Genomic DNA, 20,381 nt, shown 5'->3' on the forward strand with positions numbered 1-20,381 from the left:
AATTTGTACCAACTGGACAAACAGTTAACCAAGTTTACTATTTGGAAGTGCTGAAAAGGCTGCATGAAAAAGTTAGACGGCCTGAACTTTTCACCAACAATTCATGGCTCTCGCATCACGACAATGGACCAGCTCACACAGCACTGTCTGTGAGAGTTTTTAGCCAGTAAACAAACAACTATATTGGAACACCCTCCTTACTCCCCTGATCTGGCCCCCAACGACTTCTTTCTTTACCCAAAGGTAAAAGAAATTGAAAGGAAGACATTTTGATGACATTCAGGACTTCAAGGGTAATACGACGACAGCTCTGATGGCCATTCCAGAAAAAGAGTTCCAAAATTGCTTTGAAGGGTGGACTAGGTGCTGGCGTCGGTGCATAGCTTCCCAAGGGGAGTACTTCGAAGGTGACTGTAGTGATATTCAGCAATGAGCTTTGTAGCACTTTTTCTAGGATGAGTTCACGAACTTAATTGTCAGAACTTTGTATGTGTCCATGTTTTCTAAAAGGCCTAGAGAACATATAGCAGGTACCTCTTCTCTTTCCTTTGTGTTCGTCCTTTTGAGGAATTACTGGAAGATGGCGGTTCTGGCCAATGGAACCTGTTCATTTTTTTTTTTAATCAGTGGCAGATTAAACCTCTATATTAAAAAAACAAATTATATTCCCTGGGAACACAATTCCCTTCTGAACACGCCTAGAGGCTCATATCAGGCTTGATGGTAGGAGAAAAAGCTCCTTTTAAAAATGAATTTACCCACAGGAAATGTGTTACAAAATTCAGCAAATTAATTCAAAAGTTATTGAGCACTTTCTATGTATCCGTTACTGTTTCAGGCACTGTGGAAACAAAACAGAAAAACCCTTGCCCTCCTGGAGCTTGTTTTCTAGTAGTAAAAGTGACCTGCCCATAGTCCTGTCTATGGCTTAGATTCAGAGCCACCTGGCACTCAGGTCCAATCACATCTCTGACCAGGAGCACGGTACACTTGGTTAGAAGCAGAAGGCCATCAGGCATTGGTACCAGTGTCTTACCACAAAGTCATGACCTTCGTTGTACCAGAACATGACAAGGATAAGCTATGATGTTCTAACAAAGTACTTGCACATCTTTGAAAATAAAATTAAAATATTAGATCAATCTGTGGCATTGAGATCTCATGTTCATCTTCTGAACCAACAGAAAATATCATGGCCACTGTAAAAAAAATGTTGGAAACCGCAGTAAGGTTTTTGCCTTTAAAAGTGGTAGTTAAAATAGAACTAAAAAAAAAATGCCACCATTTATAAAAATCTTCAAATATGGAATAAAAGAAACTTGTTCTTCATTCTTGGAGAAATTCTTACTTATCGTGTGCCTACAGCCATACTCTTAAACTGTTGGTTGCATGACCAACAAGACAATGCCAGATCCATACAAGTTTCTCACTTGCCTGGGACAGTATAAAGTTGGCTTGGTGAGCTCTCATGACAGACAAAGGTCTTCACTGCATTCATGCTGTGTACTTAATATATAAAATTCAGGTCAAAAGATTCTAAGGAGTAGACTAGATTCATGGGACTTCTAACTAAAAAGGTCAGCAGTCAAAAGCATTTTCTACACCTTTAATTTTTAATGTGGAAACAAAATTTTGGCTAATAAAGAGCTTAAGATCAGAAACCGAGAAGAAAATAATATATCAAGAGAAAAAAACTAGCAGTTAGATCCAATGCTGGAAGCCAATTTTGACTTAAAATATTAAATTTACAGGGCCATAGATTATGAGAGTCCTGGATTCAAAGGCTCTCACATATCAATATACAAGAAAAATACTTTTTGGTTTTAATACCAATTTACACCAGCCCTATTTTTATTCCTGACTTTACCTGGGACTTCTCTGAGCTCCAGTTTCTGAATCGTGAGATAAAAAAGGCTGTCCCAATCAATAAACAAACTAGCAATTGCGTTTATAAGTTGATCATATTTACCTCTTTTTTCCCATTATGGATAAGCCACTTGTAAAAGTCTTCAATGGCCATCAGTGTTTGACAATCCTCTGGGCCCAATGCAGTTTGATATGCACTGATACTTTTTATAAAATATATCTCAGCAACATCTGCAAAACAAAGGGAAACAATGATTTAAGGCAAGCTGCTCGCCTTTACAAGGGTCTAATTTCAGCCCTGGCTCAATTAACTAAACATTTTCATGCTTCAAGTCCATGCCTAGAACTTCCGGGATTATGTTGAAGGACAGTGGTGAGTGACCATCCTTGTCTCATTCCTGATCCTATGAGGAAAGCTTTCAGTCTTTCACCAATAATCACTCTGTTAGCTGTAGGTTTTCCTGTACATGCTTTTACCAGGAGTTCCCCTTTCATCCTAAATGGAGGTTGAATCTTGTCACATGCTTTCCTGCTTCCGTTTCAATTGATAAGAATATGTGCTTTTCCCCTTTGGATTGTTAATATGGTAGAGTACATTGATTCAGGTTTGAATACTGAACTAGCGTGACACTCTCAAGATAAAAAGAAAAAAAAACCTCACTTGATCATAGTGTGCAAGGTGTGATCAAACAATTCGGTGAATATTTAAATAAAAAAAATTATTACAGTAAAAGACACATTGCTATCAATCCCCCTCAAAATACTCTCCCTTGCTTCGAACACATTTATCCCATCATTCTTGCCACTTTCCTGAAGCAGTTCTGGAGGTGTGAGTGTCTTTAGTTGCGCTGTTATGGCTGTCTTGATGCCCTGAATCATTTTGACTTTGGGGAAGAGCCAGAAGTTGCACAGTGCCAGATCTGGTGAATAAGGTGGATGAGGACACATTGTAATGTTTTTTTTTCACAGAAATTGCCATACCAGAAGCGATGTGTGACATGGAGTGTTGCCATGATGGAGGATGATTTACAACACACTTTAAAGCACACCTTCTCTCAACCGTAGCTCATACCCGACTGACTGCACAAAACAAGTTGAAACCTGTCACACACTGTTACTAAGGTTCGATGCGCTGCTTCCCATATTGAATATCCCTGCCTTTCCGTTGGATGGCACTCGGCAGCAGCATTCACCGTATTTTGTGATCACAACAGAAAGGCTCCATGTTACCCATGGCTTCTGGTACAGCAATTTCTGTCAAATTAAAACATTATGGCATATCGTCATCCACCTTATTTACCGGATACGGCACTGTGCGACTTCTGGCTCTTCCCCAAGGTCAAAAAGACCATGAAAGGTAAACATTTTGAATTGATTCAGGACATCAGGGCAGCCACAACAGCACAACTAAAGACACTCATGAAATAAGACTTCCAGAACTGCTTCAGAAAGTGGCAAAAATGATGGGATAAGTGTGTTCGAAGCGAGAGGGAGTATTTTGAGGGGGATGAATGGCAATGTGTCTTTTACTGTAATAATTTTTTTATTTAAACATTCACTGTATTTTTTTTTTAATCACACCTCGCATTTCTTTTTTATTGCTATATATTTTGTTAAGGATTTTTTACGTCAATGTACATGAAAGGTATTGGTCTGTAGTAGTTTTTTATTTGTTTTGTTTTTTTCTTGTAATGTCTTTGCCTGGTTTTGGTATCAGGGTAATGCTGGCCTCATAAAATGAACTGGAAAGTGTTCCCTCTTCTTCAATTTTCTGGAAAAGATTACGTCGGATGGGTATTATTCTTTCTTAAATATTAGGTAGAATAATTCTACCTAATAAATATTAGGTAGAATTACATAGGCTTGGAGATTTCTTTCTCAAAAGGTTAACAACAAATTCTTTTCTCTCTTTTTTTTTTTTAAATAATTAAGGGACTATTCAGGTTATCTGTCATCTTGGTTTTTTGTTTTTAATTTATTTGTGGTATCTTGTGACAGGCACAAGTTTTAGATCTTTTTATAATTAAATCTATCATTCCTTTGTGGTATACCTTTGTGTGCTCTGAGAGTTCTTCTTTACACCAATTTTTAATTTTAAAAATTCAAGTACCGTAGTTTTCAGTTTTGATGTTCAAAATGTTAATCCATCTGGAATTTAGTGAATGACGTGAAATGAAGATCCAGATATTCTTTAAAGTTAAAAATTAGTATGTAAGAAAAGAATAAGGTCACCTTAGAATCTCCCAACTCCATAAGCATAAACTTTTTCTAACTTAAAGAACTTTTACATCTTGACAAATAGTTTAAAATTGTTACAACCATGAAGACTATTTTTAAAAACTCAAATATATATAGATGTACTACAAATACTGCAAAAATACACAAGGAAATTTTAAAAAGGAGCACGATGGTTAGCTAGAAAACAGAATCAGGAAGTCTTCAGTGAACATTTATGCTAAGGAAAACAATAATCAAAACATTATAATAACTTCTGAAAACTGAAAAAAGAATGTTTATTTAATGACATGGGGAAATACCAAAGCGGAAAAAATGTGGGATGCAAAACTTTCCCTATAATTCTCTCTCTCTCTCTCTCTCTCTCTCTCTCTCTCTCATACATGACTGGAAAATAATGTACACCAAAGTGGATTTATTTTTTTAACTTTACTTTTTTTTTTCAAGGCGGATGCTGCTCACAGTCGCCCATACAAGGATTGAACTGGCAACCTTGGTGTTATTAGCACCATGCTCTAACTAACAGAGCTAATCAGCCACCATGGATTACTTTTATAAGCAGGGAAAATCAACATTTTAAAAATGTTTAAATTACATTCTTCACAAATCCCAAATTCCTCCCGATGGGCCATGGAATTCATTGGTGTCCATTAATCTGATCAAGCCAGCTGAGCATGGGACACATCCTCTCTCACCAGTTCCTTTGTGTCTCTCCCAAAGCTACACACTTTCAAAAGGATGCCTTGCCTGACAAAGGACGACTGTTGAAGAATGAATTCGTCACTTGGCTTTCCTCTAGAACCACTAGTACCTCACTTCTGAATATACACCAAGACAATTTCAGCGGCTACAAACATTCTCTCTTGTAAGCTAGAGGAAAAGAGTCAAGGGGAGGTTGAGAGTGGAGGAGGAAGAATGGAGAAGCCCATGATTTTCTCTTTTGTGACTGGATTTCCTTATCAGAGGTCGCATTCATAGCGTATATCATCTCTACTCTTTATGCAGGTAAATGTTGCTGAGATTCGAACAGAATAAAGGAAATAGAAATCATGATCTTATTAGTTGTGATATTCCATCTAATTTGGGAAGATATATATTGTGCCTAAACTAATGTGTAAATGATTCTATACAAAATGGTCTTATCTTTCCATCACAGGCATGAATAGTTAATTATAATCTGTCCGTATTGACAGACAGACCATTAGCCACTGTGCTTCCCTCCCATGACTGGGAAATTATGACAACTAGAAGGCCACCTCTTTTACCTACCCATGTGCCGGGCCTCTCCAGACATGGTATAAGCCTTGGCTAATAACACGCTCGCCTCTGCAGTTTGGGGGCTGACTTCAGTGAACAAAGAAATACAGATAGAATGGGCCTGGAACAGAGAAAATCGTGACAAAGTAAGCACCCAAATGATGGTGATTCGCTGTAGATTTTCTATAGTTCTCACAGAATTGCTAGCTGATTGAGAGCTGATATATATCTAACTATGAAGTTACATGAGAGATAAGTTTGAGTCCGAGTCCTGTGAGTCTTGAACAAGTAATTTCATCTTTATATGTAGAAAGAATATATAGTTTCCACTGATTACGGTTTGGGAAAGATTAAATGAGATGGTACATGCAAACCACAGGGCATAGTACCCATTACATGGTAAATTCTCAATAAATGTTAGCTATTATTATTTTTTTATAAGGTTTCATAGCAAAAATAATCATAACTTTAGCTCAGCCTCTCAAAGGTTCAGTATCAAAGGAAGTTTGATAGAGTAACGCATGGATCCTAGAACCATACTGCCTGGGTTCCCGTATCAGCTTGGCCACTTACGGTGACACAAGGCAAGTCACTGACTTCAAATATAAGACAAGGATGACAAAAATAGTATTTGTTACAAGCAGTTGTTGTAAAGATTAAATGAATCAATATCTGTAAAGTATTTAGAAAACCACCTGGAATGTAATAAGCACCAGGGAAGTACAGATATTATTATTATTATTGTTATTAGTTATGCTAAAATGGTGGAGTCACTTTGGAAGAGTAAAGAAGAGAGAAAACTTCTAGTCCGCACCACCCAACAGCAAGACAAGAACCAGCTGTGCGTCATATTCCACAGACCAAACACCAGGAGGTGTTTTAAGGCACTCCAGAGATTATCAGACATTTTGGAGCTGGGACACAATGCAGAGTTGTTAAAGAGTCCAGGCTCTGGAGCCAAACTTTCTGAATTTAAATCCCTGCTCCACCACTTGCTCACTACCCAACTTCAACTGTAACTCTCTGTGCTTCAGTTTCCACATCCTTAAAATGAGAAAAAATAATCATAACCCTATTTCACAGGGTTATTGACATGGATTAAATGAGTACACCCTCAAGTGCACATATTAAGAGCATTCCATAAAAGTGAACTATTATTTTTTGTTGTTATTGAGAAACACTAATTATTTACTGTTTTATCCATTCTGACTTAACCACTGCTTTAAAAAAGTCTTGGACACAAAATTGGGTGGGCTTTCTCTGTAAGCAGTGGACTCCCTGCCTTCAGAGCAGCTTTCACTAACAGCTTTCTCCACTGTGTGATGTTAATAACTTTTGATTTGTCTGCAGTGCCTTTTCTTCTGTATCAGACTGTTTTCATACATACTGTTGGATTGCATTGCACCTTTTCTACGATACAGGAAATCCTATTATTTTGATCCGTTTTTGGCTATAGGAAATAGCTGAAACCACAAGTAGGGTTCTCACTTGAGGGAGAGAAGGTGAATTTAACTAGCAATTTCAAGGGACGATTTCAGTACATGATGCGTAAAAGTACCCTAAACTGTTTTTATTATGACAGACACAACATTCCTTCTTGTGTTTTGTTTTCCCTTGGGCAGGTGTCAAATTAGTTACCTCTGAGCAAAACACTTTTTTATTAGTTTAACCTTAGACTTGGAAATAAAACTAGCTAGACTAGCTTAGAGGACACATGACAGTAACAAAATACCATGATTTTCCATTTAAAAAGCCCTTCAGATTTGCTAAAGATTTAAGTTCAGTTGTCCCTACGGCTTTGATCCCTGGAATAGACTCACTGGGCTACCTTTTCCTAGCACTAACAGAGATGAGGGCAGGCCTGGGAGGAGAACTGCTGGCTCAGATCAGGTCACGCAGCAGATACACCCACACTGAGTCAGTCTTCTCCACCCAGGTCATTTAAGGTTGAGAAAGGGCTCTGGTGTGGATCTGGAGGGAAGTTGGGGTTAAAATGGAAATCTGTCCCATCCCTTGTTCTTCTGAGAAGCTCAAGCTTCCCTGGCCCTGGGAACTGGGCCTGTGGCCAAACACAGCCACCTGACTGGGGCTCCAGCCAACCTACCAACCTGCTGCAAGTACTGGATGGCCTGGTCGTGGTTCCTCCTCAGCTGCTCAATCTGGGCCATTTCCTCGTACAGAGTGACCAGATCTGACGTCCTATCACCCTTGGTAGCAATAACATTGCCAACTGCCTTTTCAAAGTATGCCAGAGCTAGGTTCAGCCTGTGGATGGCCAAGGAGGCTCTACAAGAAAAGGGATGAAGATGGAAAGTCACAGAGACGCGACTTATTTTACAGACACAAAAGGAACTGATTCTAAGAACTAAACAATTTGGCCTTCATAGGCCAATCATCTCAGCGATTGGCTCAAAATCCAGCCTTGCTGTAAGCAAACTCCAATTAACCTGCATTTTACCCACTGGATTGCAATGACTACCATTAATCAAACCCATTAATATGTCGTGCTACAGTCTAATTTTACTTAAAAAAAAAAAAAAAAAAAAAAGCAAATAAAAAAAATGGCTTCCAGTAATTTACAAGATGGGATAAGTTACCCATAAACATAAACTTTCTAAAATCAAAATAAGATTTTAATACCTCTGGCTCCCTCTCTTTCAGTCCTAGGAAAGTGTTTACTTTGTTTTATTTGATTTAGTTTATTCCTCCTTAAAAATGAGAGAAGATGGAGAAAACAATGTAAATATCCCTCGCAAAAAGGGGAGGTTAAATAAATTATGACATGATACAGTAAAATACTTCAGACATTAACAATCATTTTCTTTTCAGACTAGAGAAATTCAAAATGTGCTACATTTTAAAACTACTTAAAATATGATCTTGACATACATAAACGTAACTGCTATGAACATTTTATATACATACACACAATGTTCATATATATGCTCATTCATATATATTCATATATGCATATACACATAAACATAAATATAAATATATATAAAATGTTCATAGCAGTTATATATGGGTGGTATTACAATTGACTTTTATTTTCTCCTTCATATGATTTTCAAATTTTCCAAAACAAAATGTGGACTATAACTTTTTTAAGGAGAATAAAATAGTATCTCATTATGGTTTGGTTTTCTAGAGACAGCAGGCACAATGGAAACATGGGTAGTTCAAAGCTGGGTCTCATAATTAGCTTTATGATCAAACTCCAGGAGCTTTTATTTCCTTCCAAATAAAACAGGGTTAAGAATACCTAAATTACAAGGTTGTGACTGAAAATTATATGTAAAATCACCTAACATATAGTACACAATCAATATTACTTTTCCCTCTCCCCTTGCCCCCATCTTTGTATACCCAAATTGAATTAAAAATATGTGTGTATAAAATTATTTTATATAAGGCACAGTGACAATTTATTTTAAGTGGAAGGTTTATCCTTCCTCTGAAGATTAGGATTAACAATCAAAAGAGTATTGGCATGTTATCTAATAATTCTTCACAAAAAATTTTTTTGATCAATCAGACTACTAGTTCCCTTGACCATAAGAGCAGATGTTACAGAATGATAATGCCTCTCATTAAGAGCTTAAAGGGAGCTATTAGCCAAGTTTTCCCCACCTTTAAAATGGGACAAGGAATTTGCCCTTACCAGATATTTGGGCAATATTGAACATAAGTCAATGTGGTAGAGAAGGTGAGCTGTGGATTCAGATAACCCAACGCTGGCTCTTCTACCTATTAATTCTGTCACCTTGAGTTAATCTTTCTGTGCTTTAATTTTCTTATCTGTAAAATGAAAATCATAAAAATACCTACCTCATAGGCTTGTGGTGAGGATTGAATGAAATTATGCAAACCACTTAGAACAACGTCTAGGGTGTAGTTTTACTTAGTAAGCTTTCCAACACTTAGAATAGTGCATGCACAAAATAGGTACTCAATAAATACTGTGGAATGAATGAAATATACACTAGAATTTATTCTGAAAAAGGAACAAGGCTACCTTTCACATAAGGCACAAAAACCTTAGCCACTGCCCTGTGTGACAGCAGGAGACATTCACTAGACTCTGATTTACAGATACTTTGATTTAGCTCTGGACATTCAACCATCTCCCTGTTATTTCCCATTTGACTTCTAGATTCATGGTTGTTTAGAGGAGGCATGCATGACTCATGTACTTCATTTACTTACCATTCAGTCATCTACCCTACATGCCAAGTACTTACAGTTTTGGAAACAGACTGCTTTCAAGGATGTGAAGATATTTGAAAAATCTAGGGAACAGTAAACCTTTCATTATATTTCTTTTTCTGATAATCTGATGGGCCCACTCTCATATCTAAATATTCTGATTCTCAGAGGATCCCTAACTCAACTGCAAAACAGTTAAGTCTTGTTCTATCTTGAACAAATTCCATGAACTTTTGTTTCTACATGGAACAGAGCTTTTCTTAAAAATGCACATGCTACGCATAGCTTTCATGGGCCACCAATAAATTGTCTTCATTAAGTGTTCCCTTTTCATTTTTTAAGGTATTATACTTAACGACAAAAGGAGGTTGCAATTTAGGAAAAAACGTGTACTTTTAGAGTAAGTGTGAGAGGCAGTATAAGAAGGACTAAAGCATCCGTGAATTCAAATCACGGATCCAAAACTTAAAGCTTGTTACCTCGAACAGATGGTTTAACCTCAAGTTCAGTGTTCTTGCCCTCTAATGAGATAATAATTGTACCAAGTATTTCAGTAGTAGCTGTAAAGATGTAATGAGACAGTGCACATACAGCACGGTGTATGTGTTTGGTAAATGCAAGTCTTTTTTTATCATCATTTGACTCTTATTTATTTATTTATTTATGTACTCATTTATTTACTTTTGCTCTGAACATTTTTTCTCCCCTTAATAAAGAGAGTACAGGAGAATCATGAAATTCCAGGCATCATTCATAAAAGCTTAAGCTTCTCTAAGCCCAGATCTTACCTGCCCAAAGCAACTGTTAGGTCTTTCTCTGAGACTTGTAATCCATGTGGACAAATGCCTCCCTTACATAATTCTTTCAGCTCCTTCATGTTTCTCTCTGCCTTCTGCAGGTTGAAATAAGCTTCTCTGCCAGTGAAACAGTCAAGGAAAGTACCAAGCACAGAACCTCCCCCTCTGCCCAGGGACAGCAGTTGATACCGTGTTTCCCTGAAAATAAGACCTAGCCAGACCATCAGCTCTAATGCATCTCTTGGAGCAAAAATTAATATAAGACCCGGTCTTATTTTAATATATTTTATTAAATATTACATTAAATAATATTATATTTAATATAAGATTGGGTATAATACCGGGTCTTACATAATATAAGACTGGGTATAACATAATATAATATTATATAATATAATATGATAATGGGTCTTATATAAGACCGGGTCTTATATTAATTTTTGCTCCAAAAGACACATTCGAGCTGATGGTCCGGCTAGGCCTTATTTTCAGGGAAAACAGTCAGCAAACAAAAGGGCTCTCTGGGAAAACAAAGCAGTATTTGAAAATGAGCACGTCACTATGCTCTTGATTTCCCATATGTATATGTTGTCAAGAAGGGAGAATTCTTTAGAAAAGGAACAGGGCCTTGGGTTTCCTGTGGTGGTTGCCTGACTCCAAGGCTGATGTGGGTGGTGAGCACTTGGAAGCGTGAACGGAAATTGTACATTACACTAGATTTTCTTTAGCGGTGTCTTCTGCCTGACAGCAGTTATGCATTTTTCCCAAGTTGGTTCCTATGAATGGTAAAACAGAGGAACTAATTCTGCTGAAAGGGACTTTCTGAGTAGTGTAGAAAGTCCAAGCAAAGCAGGGTTTTGGCCAAAGGCAAATAGGAAAGAAAATTTCCTTATTCCCAAACGGACATTTGGTTCCCACATTTTCAATAGCCCCCTGCAAAGGGTATAACAGAGGAAGTCCACAGATCCGATTTGCAAGTTGAGCATCAGACCAAAAAAGTAGACAGGGGGTGTGTAGAGAGGAGAAATTGGGGGCTCAAAGAGGGCTCATGATTATTCAGGAACATGAAATACCCTTAATAGTCTTCAAGTGGAGATGGTACCCAAAGGCTGTCAAAATCACAAGTTTTTTGAGGAGAGGCATATAGGACAGTTCCCCCCTGGGGATATGGAGAATTACTTCTTTTGTCTGTTTTGCTTGGACTCCAGCTTCACAGGCAGTATTCTCAACGGCATGTCAGAAACACTAAAATGTTATAATCCCCGGGGGGGGGGGGTGATTTTAAAAATCTCAATGAACAGACACACGTCAGACCTATTAAATCACAACCTCTGAGGTGGGACCCAAACAGCACTAATTCTTCAGGGGATTACAATGTGCAGACTAGTTTGACAAACAGTGCTTTACAATTACCACCCATTCTCCCACTTCCTACCCTACCACCACCACTCTCACCCATGTCTCATTACTAATACTCATTTTCCTGGGTACTCACTGAAGAGCAAGACAGACGCTGAAAACTTTCAACTGGCTGGGGGATGTGTCCCGGTGAGCTCTCTCCCACAGCTCATAGGAATTGACACAGGAGGAACCGTCATACCTTTCTAGATGGAGATAAGACATGAATGGAGGTCCTATGTGAGATGACCCATCTGGCCCCCGGCTCTCCTCACCAGACCCCGCTGGAAAGGGAAGGATATTGGTTCTGCAGGAGCCAGGCCACCCCCAGAGTATAATAGAGCATGACCAGAGCATCCAGGATTTCCTTTTTCTCCTTGTCTGAGGTCGTCTTTCCCTTCCAGGTCAGCAGCGTGTTCTTGGCCGATTCAGCATGTTTCTTGGCCTGAGCTGGGAGGCCTGGGGAGGTTTGAGGGTGGGTAGCAAGAAGAAAACCATTAAAAAAGCATGTTTCAGTCAAAGACATTTGTGAGAGGGGTTGGGTGGGCAGTGTGGTTGTCATATGGTCTATAGTATTAGTTCCCCAAACTGGCGGTGCATCAGAATGGTCTGGAATGCTTGTAAAGAATATAGATTCCTGGGCCCCACCCCAGACCTGCTGAGCTGGAATCTCTAGAGGAAGGGGGTCCAGGAATCCATATTTTTAATTAACTCCACAAGTGCTTCTTAAGCTACCATCGCAGTATAAGTCTGAGGACTTCCGTTTGGAAATCACTGATAGAGACAGGAGTAGAAGCTCACTATCCCATTCCCAATTCTGCCGCTAATGCCACTTGACATTTTCAACCCACAAAGCTTCTCCATCCTCCAACTGTAAAATGACAACAATAGCTACAGAAGCTGCCCCTTTACAAAACACATGGAGACAGTCCAGGAACAAACTAGGTTAGGCCACAGAATGCTGTTTTGAGCTGAGAACGGCATTCTATAAATACAAGGGCTTAGGGATACAATTACTTCCATCTGGGGATATTCAATCCAAATATGAAGCTGGTAATACTAATTGGCCACACACACACACACACACACACATACACACACGCGCGCGCACAGAATCTAATTTCTAAATACAGTGCGGCCCCTAAGACAAAAGGAATGCCAAACCGCAGCTGGATAGAACTTGTGGCCTGTTATTCCTTGTTCTCTAACTTTAAAGACTGGTGTTCTGGCCACATACTTGAACTGCTATTTGTCCAGTTAACAAAGGTTGAGTTGGGAACATTCAGTTTACAGAACTATTCCCTCATCTTCCAGCCTAGCTCACTCATGTCTAGTGATCTCTTGTGGGAAAGGGGAAGCCTGGGAAAAAAGAGAAAGGCCAGCAGAGAACACATTGTCCTAGGAGTTCTCCTCCACTCTGCTGAAGACAGCCATGGCAGGTATTCACTTTCAGCTCTCCTCTGTGCAGCACCTTGGAGCTGGTAAACATAAACCCTTGCCAAGTAGGCCGACTGTGCCCCTCAGACCTCCGGCCTGCAGTCCGCTGTCCCTTTGGCCCCCGCAGCCTGGGTTCACAGGACAGGGCTAGTCAATGACAGGAGGGAGGATGTGAAAGGACTTGCATTTGGTGCCTGCAGCCCTCAGATGGTCCGAATATGCAGGACCTCCTTGCTGACAATGAGAACAAAGCTTCTATGGAAGAGCCCTAAAAGTGATCCAGAAGCCAACAAGTCTTTGTAGAACACTCAGAAGATGCCTGTTCTATTGGTCTCAATTGAAGAGAAAAATGGACTTGGGCCAAAGAGAGGGCTGTGTCCTAAGTAACCAGACAACAGTGGTCCTCCAATTGCATCGTGCGTCACAAGCACCCTGTTCAAATGCAGATTCTGGGCCTCACTTCCAGTATTATGGTTCCCAAGTTCTGAGAATCAAGGGTTCACATTTGTAACAAGCATCCTCAGTGATCTGGATGCAGGCCATCTGAGGACCACACTTGGAGAAACACTGAGTTAGTAAAATCTTTATACACAAAGTGGGACTCACTTCGTTTTGAAGAGCAGGTAGGGTTTTGACTGATGGAGAAGAAGGAGATGGCTTTCCACTAGGAGTGCGCAGCCTGAGGCCATAAAGACAAAATAAGCAAGTGTGTGTGTATGTCCGTGTCTGGGATGGGGTTGGGGGCTTGGGGGTGTCAGGGAAGGCAGTAGGTGACCAGTCTGACTGAGGGGGAGGTTTAAAATTAAAGACATATAAGGGATGACTGGGAGAGGGAAAGTGGAGGCTTGCAGGCCAAGATGAGGAGGTTAGATTTGACTTCTTAGGTAACTGGGAGTCTTTGTTAAGTCTTGAGGAAGGTGGCAACAACAGAAAACTGCCATGGACATCAGACCGAGACAATAAAGTAGGAAACTGAGTCTTTTTATCAAATAGGTTGTTTTCCACAATCAGGTGGGCCCTTTGCAGTGTGTCAATAAGGGAACACAGGAACCAAATTTAGATACCTCCCTGGGTCTGGGGGAAGGAGAAAAGTGAAACTGGACGAGGTACAGAAAACCACCCCAATCGGCACAACACAGCTTCTGGGCTCGTGAATGGAAAACAACTGAGAAGGCTGGTCTGAGGCTTTGCACGCCTGCCCCTCCCCGCCCCGCAAGTGCCCAGTGCTGGTTGTGAGACCCTCAGGACAAGACGTTTTGCTCTGAGCTCAGCAGTTAATTAATTACATGGCTCCTTATCTCCACTTGACCACGCCCCACGCTGTGATCCTTGTGATGGAAAAGTGGAGCTGGCGACCAATGGGACTTAAGCAAACTGAACTAGGATCTTGATTTAAAACAGCTCATTCAACTTTAAAGTCTGTCTTAAAGGGGAAAAACAAAATCACTCTTTCCACCTTCCCAGAATCCACCCTGGTCTCCAAAGCGAGGTGTAAGGTGCCATAAGGGTGTAAAAGGAAAAAAATAAGAAGTTCTCTGCTACTTTATTTTACTTATTTTGTTTTCTATTTTTGTGAATATTCATAATATTACATATTAGTACTGTCATACATAATTTATAATAGACATATACGAAGAGTGTTTACTCAAATCTTTTTAGTGATAAGGGAGCTAATTCTCAAGAGTTTGGAGACCAGTGCTATAGATCTTTTTCTCTCAACTCTTTTCCTAAACTTTTCAGGCATGAAAGGGCACTTTTTATGCTGACAAAAAAAGTCTCTTTGTGACAGTATTTTATAGCATTTCCTACATGAGAAAATTCATGACAAAAGTACTATGAATCAGTATCAGTAATACTTTGAAATGAATTTGTTTCTTATTAATTTCAAGAACACCCTCTTTCATGTAAAAATAACACTCTGCATCTATGTATATGTACGAGGCTTATTTTCTCTCTCTGTGGAGAATGCTCTAGTCCTCTAACTCCAAGCCCCACATCCCCAATTTCAGTATCTGCTCTGAGACCAACTCATTTTCCTTTACTTGCTCTCCCAAGCTAAGGACACCACCCTTCTCCCTGCACCAACCGTGTAGCAATTTTCAAGGTAAAAATCAGGGTGGCAGCAAGACCCACCTCTGGAGCCTGAGATTCAGAAATTACAAGGACATGTTGAATGAGAAAAAGGTGCAGAGACTGTCCACCAAACATATCATTTTGCTTTAGCTTCGGATGTGGTTCCACCACTGATGCCTGTTACTCTGACTCAGGCCAGACAGAATCTGCTCACAGCTACCCTGTCTTTGCAGGCTGCTGTTGTCACCTCTGATCATCATCTGCATTTAAGAAGTTAGTGTGGCACAGTGATTAAGAGAGCAGGGTCTAGAGCCAGAATTCCCAGGCACATATCCTGACGTAGCCACTTACCCTTGTCCTGTACCCTTGAGCAAGTTACCTAATCTATCTGTGCCTCACCTACAAAATGGTAATGAAAATCCCTTCTACCTTGTGGGGTTGTTGCAAGGATTAACTCATGAAAAAGGATTAAATAGTGCCTGGCACGTGGGAATGAAATGAGTTTGAATAAATATTAGCTGCTATTATTATTATTACCACCGCCAGGGTCCATTCCTCTTAAGCGATTTATTATATTTGTTATTTTGGACAGTTTTCATCAAGTTGTATACAGAATCCCTATAAAAGGCTACATTCTCAAATGCAAACTCACTTCAGATAGGTATTAAGCTTCCTTCAGGTCAGATCACCTGGTTTTTACCATTGTTTCTGTGCTGGTTTTGTTTTGTTTTGTTTTGTTTTGTTTTACCATCTAGACAGAGAAGGCAAGGTTCCTGACTTATGCTTCTTTTTCTGTATTTTGCAACACTTGTACTAGAGCCCTGAATACCTGGAAGGTTCCCAGCAATAACAGGCTGACTAAGTTATTCCTTTATTAATAATAAGCACAATATCAGGAAACTGTCCATGTTACTGTATTCTCCTTCCTGAACACTTGAAAACAGTTCACCACTAGGTGACAAACCACCTTGTTGTTCTCCGCCTGCCCTGCTCTCAGCCAGCAAAGCACCAGATCATTAGGATTACCACCAGGTCAGCCTTCTATATCACCAACAGCCTTTTATATTCTGCTATGCAAAGGCCTCAAATTCTCTCCGGTTACTGACTCCTGAACCCCATTCCAGCAAATGCTCCAGTTTTTAAAAAACGTCAAACTCTCTGGCTCCGTCCTCATTGCCAAAAATCTTCCTGGGTCTCCTTGTTTTATAAAATTGTCTTCATGTGACCTTCCTGCCATCTCTAGCTCCCCTCCCATTTCCCTCATCCTTTCAATACGTTGTTATGTAGCTTATGATGTCCAGCCTACTTCCCCTCATCCCTGGTATGCGGCTTCTGCTCCAACCATTTGGCAGAAACGATTCTTCTGAGGGCCCTGAAGACCTCCTACTATAGAAATCCAGTCACAGTTTCTTGGTCCCCATCTCGCAGCAACATCTGACACGCTCAGCTGCTTGGCTTCTCCTCTTGGCTCCCAAGGCACTGTGCCAACTCAGTTCTCCTTTTATAACTTTCCCTCCCTTTCTTCCACCTTCCCCCACCACTCTGGCTCAAGCCGCTGTTTCTCAGTCTAGTTGTGTAGGACACAGCTCCCTGGCCCATCTTGGTATCATGAGCCTTGCGCTTCCCCTGGTAGAGGGGGTCGTCATTGGTTGGCCGCTCACAGCAGCTCACGCCAACCTCTGGCTGCTCATGGCAGCCCAGCTCCAGGGAGAGCTGTTGTTCACGATCTTAGCTGTAGAGGACGCAGCTCACTGGCCCATGTGGGAATCGAACCAGCAACTTTGGTGTTAGGAGCACGGCTCTCCAACCCCTGTCCTCCTTTATAAACCTCTTCCAACTGATTCTTTGCCAACTCTTTACGGGGTCCTTTGTTCCCTTCCACTAATGTGTCCATTTTCCAGGGTCTGTCTTTCAATTTCTTTCTTTTCTTCTCTTTCCCTTTCAGAAATTTTACAACTCCTACAACTTCCATCTTGGCCTCCATGCTTAGAATTTCCTATTTTCCCTCCCTAGTTCTGGTTTCCAATATTCCTCCACGTTTATGATTTTCCTTGTCTTCTCCCAACTTCTCATCCCAAATTTCTAGCACCAAGTAAAAATGTACTAGTGGATTTCTCCATTGCAATTCAAAATCAATATATCAAGAACTGGACCCACCATTCCTCTTCCTAGTCTACTTCCTTTTCTGACCTACTTATCTCTGAAAATAGTCCTTTAGGGGCCTGGACCTTCCTGGTCATCTTTGGGCCTCATTTGTCCTCAACTCCAAATCAAACATCATGTCCCGCCAATTCTTCCTTCACAGTCTTTTTCTCTAATGATCATTTTTGAATAGGGAATACATTTCCATGGTTCAAAAGTTAGAATAATATAAAAAGGTAAATGTTAAGAGGTCTCAGTTCCAATCCTGCTCCTTTTCACCACACACACCTTCTAGATAATGTTTTTCTTTCTTTCTTGTGCATCCTTTAGTGTTTCTTCATGTGAATATACGCGTAAGCATATACTCTCATTTCTCTCCCCCTTTCTTACGTGAAAAGAGGCCTATTGTAAATACCATCCGGCACCGTGAGTTCTCTTTCCCTTAAAGATGTATCCAGCAGGTCTTTCCGCAGCAGTATATGGAGCTTCCCTGTACTCTTTTAAAGTTGCATATATTCCAATTGTGTCATTAGTCCTCTAATGATGGGTACACTTGGTTGTTTCCAATCTTTTACTATCAAAAACAATGCTGCAAAGGATAATTTTATCCATATGTTATTTTATAAGTGTGTATTTAGGAAAGAGTCCCAGAAGTTGGATTTCTATGATAAATGTATCCGCCCATAATAGACTCTTAAATTCTTACCTGCTCACTCATTCCCCTGTCACGAGCCTAGTTTTATACCTAGACGACTGAGATAGCTTCACTTCCAGCTATCATTGCTAGATCGACCTTTCTAAAAGACACTTTGATTTATTCATCCCCCTGCTGGAAAATCTCCAACAGTCCTCCGTGTCTACCAAATAAATTGCCAATTCCTTAGACTGTATTTAAAACCCACACGATCTGCCAGATGTAGCCTCCTTTCCAGGTTCATCTTACCAGTCCTAACCTCAGCTAGATAGGGTGCTGACTGCTTTCCAGACATATGTTGCTCTTTCCTACCTCCATGCCTTTGCCCAGGCCTTGTTCTTCATCAGAAATACTCACCCCTTCTTCTACCTGGCCCCGAATCTATCCCTTCACACCTCAGCCAGAAATGATTTCACTCCACTTCCCCAAAGCCCTGAATTTTAATCAATTACATGGCATTTATCTGCCTTCTGGTGCCTTCTGTCGTAGTTGTTTGTGTGTAGTTCACCTTCCACATGAGGTGGTCAATTCTCTGAAGGCAAAGGCTGCGCCTTCTGTACCTTGTACTGAATTTCCCAGAGTGCTCTTCATGGAATGGCGCACATACAAGTCTCATTAAATACTCACTGGAAGACTGTTTATTGTGAGACATCAGCCTTTTGGCTTGACTCCCCTCCCCCAGTGCTGGAAAAGTCTCAAGGGGAAATGAAGCCAGCAGGTCTGATGGCTGTAAAACACGCACATGTGCAGCAAGGTATGAACACACACACACACCCCGCCCACACAGAAGCCTGGCTCACGAATTCTGCCCATTTTAAAGTAGTTGCAGGACCAACGACAACAAAACTAAGTGGAGCTCAGCAAGCACTTCATCTCTCTTGAAGGTTTGTGATTTTTCAAAGCTTTAGTTGTTTCAGTCTATGGACCACAGACTCTTAAAAAAGTTAAAGTGAAGAGACGGGGTAAGGACTATAACTGAAAGAAGAGGTACTGGGCTATTCTCAAGCGAAGGTCATGACAATAACCTATTCTAGAAAAACTCTAGACTAGGCTTCAGAAAGTTTGGGTTCAATGCTGGGCACTGTTATATTATGTGGCACGTCATCTAATCAGGAAGTTGTTTTGTCCAACTAGAAAAAAATATACAAAAAAAACCTTCCTTTACAGGAAAGCTTTTTTCCCCTCCCACCTGCTACCCAAATATGGTTCTCCATTTATGTGGCAGAACTGTGAATTAGGGAAAAAAGGATGATGTTCCCACCATCGTTTGTGATATGACCTGTTTACCTATCTTGACTCAGCTTAGAATCTAACCGGAAAAGTAAAACTCAAAGTCAGTTTGTGGCTATGCATGGAAGGGGTTGATTTTGAAGATGAGGGCCAACCTCCTTCCACAGACCGATGGGCAGGAATCGCTCCAGACAGAGGGAGGCAGCATCTGGCCTGCACCATGTTCAGACAAATGTTCCCCTCAGAAGCTTCTGGTACCTTCCTCTCAGGTTCAAGTTGCCATCACCTAAGTCTGAATTTCAGCAAAAGTCTTATCGATAGTTTCCCTGAATCTGGGCTCTCCAGGGGCCCAAGGAACACACTCGCTGGTGCCAAACCAAGTGCCAGTGAGTCACCAATTGCCAAATCCATGGTTCTCTCTTTGGCCTTCACCTCATTTGACCTCTCTCTGCCATCTGAGACTTTTGAAACCATGTTGCACTTCTTTCTGAAACCCTTTCTCCATGGAAACCCTTGCTTCTATGACACAGCCCCTCCTGATTTTTCTATTTCCTTTGCTGGCTCTCGTTCGGCTACCCATTTCTAATGCTGTTGTTCTCCAATCTTCTGTCTGCTGTCCTCTTTTCCTCTTTCTACTGACTTTTTCTAATCAGGCTCATCCATTCCTATGGCCTCAACTTCCTATGTGTTAATCCCCCCCAAAATGACACCTTTCCTGAGCTTAGACCCACTTTTCAATTGTCTACTGAACAGCTCACCATGGAGGTTCCATGGGTACCTCACAACGGCTGTGATGCAGCCTGTCTGAAACCAAACTCAGCAGCTTCTTCCCCCTTCACCCATCAACCTGCTCTTCCTCTTAGGTTCTCTACTGCAACTAATTGTCCAGGTCATTCCCTATTCAACTGCAGCTCTTCCATGAATGTCTCCAATTCCATATATTATTTCTTCTGCATTCCAAATGCCAGGGCCTGTCCGTTCACTGATTATCACCAGGGTGGGATAATGGCCTAACTGATCTTCACCTCTACTTTTTCTACCTG

General features: G+C 40.6%; 1 protein-coding gene across 4 annotated transcripts in view; it reads right to left on the reverse strand.

Moving 5' to 3' along the window:
- TTC23L (tetratricopeptide repeat domain 23 like) overlaps nt 1–20,381 on the reverse strand; it is a 47,614-nt gene that overhangs the window by 18,799 nt on the left and 8,434 nt on the right. For all 4 annotated transcript variants that reach the window (XM_074329019.1, XM_019737197.2, XM_074329018.1 and 1 more), the window contains exons 5-9: nt 12,065–12,221; nt 10,356–10,487; nt 7,467–7,644; nt 5,371–5,479; nt 1,970–2,097 (exon numbers count right to left, since the gene is read on the reverse strand). In XM_074329019.1, coding sequence (XP_074185120.1) covers nt 1,970–2,097; nt 5,371–5,479; nt 7,467–7,644; nt 10,356–10,487; nt 12,065–12,221 — 704 coding nt within the window. The remainder of the gene's footprint in view (nt 1–1,969; nt 2,098–5,370; nt 5,480–7,466; nt 7,645–10,355; nt 10,488–12,064; nt 12,222–20,381) is intronic.

This window comes from Rhinolophus sinicus, linkage group LG03 (assembly GCF_036562045.2).
Source record: "Rhinolophus sinicus isolate RSC01 linkage group LG03, ASM3656204v1, whole genome shotgun sequence".
NCBI classification, from domain to species: domain Eukaryota; kingdom Metazoa; phylum Chordata; class Mammalia; order Chiroptera; family Rhinolophidae; genus Rhinolophus; species Rhinolophus sinicus.